This window comes from Microtus ochrogaster, chromosome 16 (assembly GCF_000317375.1).
Source record: "Microtus ochrogaster isolate Prairie Vole_2 chromosome 16, MicOch1.0, whole genome shotgun sequence".
Classification (NCBI taxonomy): Eukaryota; Metazoa; Chordata; class Mammalia; order Rodentia; family Cricetidae; genus Microtus; species Microtus ochrogaster.
This window is the reverse complement of record NC_022018.1, coordinates 16,403,552-16,410,456: the sequence shown is the minus strand read 5'-3', so window position 1 is coordinate 16,410,456 and position 6,905 is coordinate 16,403,552. Positions and strand designations below refer to the sequence as shown.

At 38.7% G+C, this 6,905-nt stretch overlaps 1 protein-coding gene across 2 annotated transcripts in view; it reads right to left on the bottom strand.

Annotated features, from left to right (window-relative positions):
* The window catches only part of Cul2 (cullin 2), a 41,532-nt gene that overhangs the window by 15,044 nt on the left and 19,583 nt on the right, over window positions 1-6,905 (bottom strand). For both annotated transcript variants that reach the window (XM_013349006.2, XM_005354794.2), the window contains exons 5-10: window positions 6,304-6,409; window positions 5,447-5,529; window positions 4,715-4,811; window positions 4,516-4,626; window positions 2,742-2,904; window positions 983-1,107 (exon numbers count right to left, since the gene is read on the bottom strand). In XM_013349006.2, the coding sequence (XP_013204460.1) occupies window positions 983-1,107; window positions 2,742-2,904; window positions 4,516-4,626; window positions 4,715-4,811; window positions 5,447-5,529; window positions 6,304-6,409 (685 nt within the window). The remainder of the gene's footprint in view (window positions 1-982; window positions 1,108-2,741; window positions 2,905-4,515; window positions 4,627-4,714; window positions 4,812-5,446; window positions 5,530-6,303; window positions 6,410-6,905) is intronic.

Sequence of the window (6,905 nt, the reverse complement as noted above, 5' to 3'; positions counted from 1 at the left end):
ACCCAGACACAGAAAGACAATTATCACATGTACTCACTCATAGGTGGTTTTTAAACATAAAGCAAAGAAAGCCAGCCTACAAACCACAATCCCAAAAAACTTAGACAATAACGAGGACTAAGAGAGACTTACACAGATCTAATCTACATGGGAAGTAGAAAAAGACAAGATCTCCTGAGTAAATTGGGAGCTGGGAGCATGGGGACCTTGAAGGGGGGAGGGGAGAAGCAGGGAGGGGAGTGTGGAGAAAAATATAGAGCTCAATAAAAAAGAAAAGGAAGGAAGGAAGGAAGGAAGGAAGGAAGGAAGGAAGGAAGGAAGGAAGGAAGGACGGACGCTGGGAGAAGTAGAAAGCCTATGCTTGTGAGAAGCCTGTGAGAATAAGGTCCTGGCAGTGGGCAAAATCAACTCCCCAAAGCTTAGAGGGGCGCAATACTTAAGAGCTGCTTTCCCTCTGAAATACGATGACTAAATTTTACCACAAATGCAAAGTCTCACATCTCAGCCCTGAAATAAGGCTCAGTTTTTGTTCACTGTCACTCAATATTCTGAATCATCTGGAAACCTAGCAATAAATTTTGAACATCCCTAGTACTAACACTGACAATACTTGGTCACTGGCAGAAGCTGAGGGTTTATGGAAGTTGAGGGAGAGTGACTGTGGCATTTGGAATAGCATGCACAGAACGGGGAAGCTTTTAAAATCTACCACTTACAAAAATTATATACAAACTACAAACAGTTTCCTGTCAGAAGTTAACAAATGCTGCACAGCAATCAGTATTGTTAGGGGGCAGCCTGCTCTCAATGGTTTCTCACAATTTAATAATCCTAAGGAGAACTCATGAAGTTTGAGATTTAAAGATTTGAATATAAATGTCTTAGTTTCCTGTGACAAACCCCTTTTTTATAAGCCATCAAGGTCAGAAGCAAACCTCTCTGGCTGGCTAAGAGAGTTGTTTTAAGTCTTCTGTGCACTCACGTGTTCCTGAGTAAGGTTACTGGTTGCTCTGAGGCCCTCATCATGGATGTGATTCTGCAGCTCCTGAATCATATGAGGTAAGCCAGTGGACACAGCACGGAGCAAGACATACATATTTGCCATGTCTGAGAGGAAAAAGAATTCATCAAGCTTCCAACCTTATTATGTAATACACACTTTAAAATGCAGACATTAAAGAAATACATGGATAAAGACACGCCCCACTTGAACACAAAGGCACCCCTCAGTTCCCAGTCACCTTACCTCCCTCAATGCTGTTACTTGTTATGCAGTGATGGTGGATGAACATTCAAGAAAACATATTCTTCCCCTTGTACTCACCAGCTATTGTGCATTATGTGATATTGGCAACTTCAGCAGATCATAACTTAAAAGTATTTTATACTGGTACAGAGCAATCCCACATATCTCACAACTTTATTAAAATTACTGGGAAATGATGTTGTGATTATTAATATGGGGAAGAAGATCTGTAGTATAAAAACCCCTAAAGGTGCTATGGTTGTGTCAATCTTGTTGGGAGATTCTTCTAAGCAGAGAACCAAATAGCAAGAAGCTCCTGTGCTACTGATCGGTGAGAAATGATGCCTTTGTATATTATGTTTACCTTAAACATCCTACTGAGGCGTTAATATACATGCAGATAGCTGTCCATATCTTAACTATGACTGTGAATTACTGCACAACGCCTTGTATATGCAGATTACCTATACCTAAAAAGACCTACATCCATCTCCCTATCACTATTGCTCCTCCACAGTAAGTCACCACAGGCTGAGCTCACCTGGCCTCAACTATGAACACAAACAATTACACAATGCTTCTGACTGATTTTGTTTTAGTTTTTTGTCTTGTTTTGTTTTTCTTTGAGACAAGGTTTCTCTGTAGCTTTGGAGCCTATCCTGCAGCTCACTGTGTAGACTAGGCTAGCTTGAACTCTGCTGGGATTAAAGGCTTGCACCACCACCGCCCAGCTCTTACTCATTTCTTTTGTTCAACATTCATTCATTTATCTATCTATCTATCTATCTATCTATCTATCTATCTATCTATTTATTTATTTATTTATGGCTCGGCTGTGTTGTGTTTAGCTTTAGTGTGCTCATTTCTCTTCTGTAAGTCTCTGGTATAAGCATCACTGGACATAGGGGTTGATTCTAGTCATTACAAGGAATGTTGCTATAAATATCCTTGTAGATTTTTGTACACACATATATGTATGCACAGGGAAAAAGCCCCAAGCCTGAGACTTGTTAGATCATGAAATATACATATATACTTGCTTTGGTACTTGTTGTTAGCTTTGCAACATGGCTGCATCAATTTATATTCCCATGCCAGGGTACAAAAAGTTCCATGTATTCTACATGCTTCCTAATATATTCTTTATTGTTCTGACTACTCAGCAACGGAGTATATAAAAAATGTTTTCACCGTTTATAGCTAGTATTTCAGTGTACTTTGCTTTAAATTGAGTTAGATTCAGCACCCCTGTTTTATCCTTCCTGATTCTATACTTCTTTCCCAGTCTGATTTTCTACTTTAGATAAGGAATTCCCAACATATTAAGCAAAGTAACACATTCATCTTTTTACTTCAGACTGTACTTTGAAAATGCTCTTCCAAAAGTCTAAACTATATTGAGTCAGGAAAGAATATATAATATGCCAGGGAGTATAGCAAACTTGGACGGACACATCACTTAATTTCAACTCAGACGCCCACTGGGAGCACTTACCGTTCTTTCTTTCTTGCCGAATGATGTTGTGGCACTCTGCGTGTAAGAACTGCAAGTGATCTGCTACCATTCGTTGCTGACACTCATGAATCACTTTAGTATATGAACTTGGATGCAAGTATTTTCGACATCTAATTTCTTCATCTTTTAATCTACCTAGAACCTACAGAAATATATCCTTATAATCATGAACTATGATGAAAAGTTTAACATCAGCCAACTCTTATTGCCTCTAGGGAATGCAGGTAAGGTTATGGAAAAGCTTTATATAACCAATTTCAACTCAAAAAATTTATAAGTCAGTCACTTCAGATCTCCTTAGGTTACCGACTCACCTACAGCCCCGCCCCACTGCACTCTGAACAGGAACTACCTCTACGCATCAGCCCCATCATCAGCTGTACAGGGAAGCCAACACTAAGCAGGGGGAAGTGTAAAGATCAATGCAGAGTAAATTCTTTCTCCTTTCCATTTCATAAAATGGGAACTACATAAACCATCCTTAACTGTCACATTAAAGATTCCTTCCCCGCCTGCCTGCCCCCAAGACAAGGTTTCTCTATATAACAGCCTTGGGTGTCCTGAAAACTCAATCTGTAGGTCTCCAGCTGACAGTTCTGCCTGCTTCTTCCCCTGAGAGCTGGGATTGAGGTGCCGCGCCACCACTGCCTGGCTTAAGGACAGGCTTTTATAGTGAGTCAAATATGGCAACCAAGACCTTTTATTAATGATTATCATGTATGGAAAGTAATCAAATACAAATAAAATGCAGTTCAGTAAAAAGCTAATAAAGGTGGAAGGTAAATAATCTAATTCTTCAACAAAACAAAACTACAATATTGTAGCCATAAAGACTATGCTAGCGGGCACATTTACATACAATTGTGTAGGAAACCACTCTGATATGAAGCGAAAGAAATAAAGTTTCTGGACTTTTATTTCCCCAGGAATTACATAAGTGTGATCTTTTAAAGATTGGTGGTTGTCTGTCTGGAAATATGTAAGGGAAATCATCGGAAATGCAACCATCTCATTAGAACACTCAATGAGGCTCTATTCTACTGGATACCTACTGGTAATGACAAGAGTTTCTGGGTAGTTAGAGAAAATGAAGGTCTCTAGATTTTAAAAGGTGCTTGTTATGCTAGCTCTTACAATATTTTATCTTCCTGGTTAAACTAACAAAAATTATTCAATAACAAGAGGCTTGATCCTTAACACTGTGAACCAAAAGCTGGTTAAACCAGACCACAATGCACACCTGTGATCCCAGGACTCAGGAGGTGAAGACAGGAGGTCCGCCTAGGCTATAAGACTCAGTGTCAAAACAGCAAGAAACCAATACAAGCCTAAGGCCCACATGATGGAAGGATTGAATCCACCCCCACTGATCACCACACCTGAACAGTGGAACAATATCCATTTTATATTAACTTTTTAGCATGTGTATGTATGTGCCTGTGTGTAGGTATGTGCACCAGGGTACACAGGTAGGTGCCCATGGAGTCCAGGAAAGACATCAGCAGAGCCTCTGGAACTGGTGTTCCAATGGTTGCTCTGGGAACTCACCGCAGTCCTCTACAAGAGCTGTATATGCTCTCAATCACTGAGCAATCTATCAGCCCGTATTATATTAATTTTAATAATGTAAATAAAATAGCATTTTTTCCCTTAGGAGAAATGTTACAACGGAACCTTTTCCACTAAGGCAATATTAAATACGTATGCTGTTAATAAAATCCTACCAGGTGTGTAACATGAAGTGTTTCTTTACCTTTTCCATATACTGTGAGCAATTTGATTCTTGTAATAAATTTGAAGCTTCTTGCTTGTAATATTCTCCTGTTTCAGTCAAAAATGGAGACACAAAGATTCCCTGATAAAACTGAAAAATCAATTAAAATTTTATTAGTAAAAACTGAAATAATTTCAGAAACTAAAGGTCTCATCATGTTTTGAAGTAGACTATTTACCTTTAAGGGAAATTTTTTCTTATACTGTTCAACATGAACAAAGGAGTTAATAACCCCATGGATTACTTTCTGGTTTGGATCTTCTCCACCACGATCACTGAAACAAAGTATAACACATATGCTTGAGAACACAGCATCTGCACACGTACATGCCAGTACATAGCTGCTAACTTAGTGCCTAATAAAAGTAGGTCAAAACGCACGCATCAAGTGGGAAACAGCTTTTTGTCATCATTATAGCTAACACAGTGATGGAAGCGGCGCGGCGTGACTGTCGCTGAGACAGACACTGGGCATCAGGCTGCATCACACCGGACTGAATGGGGAGGACAGAAAGCCTCTCTAAGCTGCAGGAATTAGACAAGAACTAAATAGCATTCGAACTGGGAAGAAAAAAAGGTAAAAGTATTGTTTACATGTGGCCTTGGGGGCATATACCACAAATTTTATACAAAAATTATTAAAGTAACTGAATTCATTTACAGAATACAGAATAAGCATACAGAAATTAGTAGTGTTGCTGTTGGCCAATAGCAAACTACTTAAATCAGAAGAAGGCAATCCAATTTTGTATTTGCTATGAGAAATAACCAGAAAAACCTTAATGAAAAACTGATGAAAGAAATTAAAGTGAACTCAAAATTAGTCAGAATTGACAGAAACAACCACTACATGCTAAGAACATAATAGTCGATAACTAAGCACTAACTCAGATAGAAAACCCCTACTCACTTTTTGATTTCTCTAAGCAGCATTCGGATGAGGATGTTCTGAAGGGGTTCAACCATTAACTTCCTCCACATATCCAATGCTAGCTGCCAGGAACAACAGAAATCAAAGGCTGAATTAGGTAGTTTTTCCCATTCATTCTAGCATATTCTAGCATATTTTTAAAATAGAATAGAAATAAAATAAAAATATTGATTTTTTTTTTTTTTTGGTTTTTCGAGACAGGGTTTCTCTGTGGTTTTGGAGCCTGTCCTGGAACTAGCTCTTGTAGACCAGGCTGGTCTCGAACTCACAGAGATCCACCTGCCTCTGCCTCCCAAGTGCTAGGATTAAAGGCGTGTACCACCACCGCCTGGCTGAAATATTGATATTTTAAAATACAAGTAAAAGCAGAAGGAAAAATAACACCTCATTTAAAGGAGCAGTCACCACATCAGAATTATAAAACTAAAAACACATGTGTGTTTGTAACATGTGTGTGGGCCTGTGTACCACGGTGCACACATGGGAGGCAGCACAAATTTCTGGAGTGCTCGGTGGGCTCCAGGGTCAGTCTTAGCATGTCGGGAGGCAAGCACTTGTCCCATAGCTGCTCCACCTCCTCTATGGCTTTAACAGTCATGGAAAATCTTCCTAAAGCAGCTACTTCTTAAAATCCTTATTGATTAGGAAGTATTTATATACTAGGTACAGATGAGCTAACCCTGCAACTCATACAGGTAGAAAGGGAGAAATGATACCAAAATTATCCTCTGGCCTCTATCATGCAACGGGGCAGATGTACATCATGCATTTATACACATAACAAATTTAGATTTAAAAACAAATCTATGTTTGCAGTCACTTAAAGAATTTCTTACCTCTCCTATTTCCATAAGTGGTTCATTCATATCTACTCCACCATAGCCATATTGTAAATCGGCTTCCGTCAATTTATTTTTTTTAATATATTGGGTATTGAGATACCTGAAAAATCAAACACAAATACACAGGATGTAAACTCAAACTAAGTTAGGAAAATAAATAATTTATGAATCTAGAATAGTAATCTTAGGATCATAAGTTTACAGACTAATTCAGTGATAACTCCATAAGAAACTATTATATACAAGTTAGAAAGAAGTGAAAACAATAAATTACTAGCCCTGAACTTTCTGCAAGGGTTACTACACCATAGAGTCCACTTAGCATTTTCCGGCAGCAGGAATTTCCCCTGTATGCTACTAACCCTGGGTTTAAGCCTTAGTACAGAAGAAGAAAGTATGCTTTCACCCCAGTTCTCTTGTTTTTAATTGTTTTAATTTAACTATATATTTTGCACACCCCTTCCTTCCTCCCTTCTCCCCTTCCACCAGGATCCAGCCCTTCAAGTTGTATTTTTTTTTAAATATTTATTTATTAATTATGTATACAATAGTCTATCTGAATGTATGTCCGCAGGCCAGAAGAGGGCACCAGACCT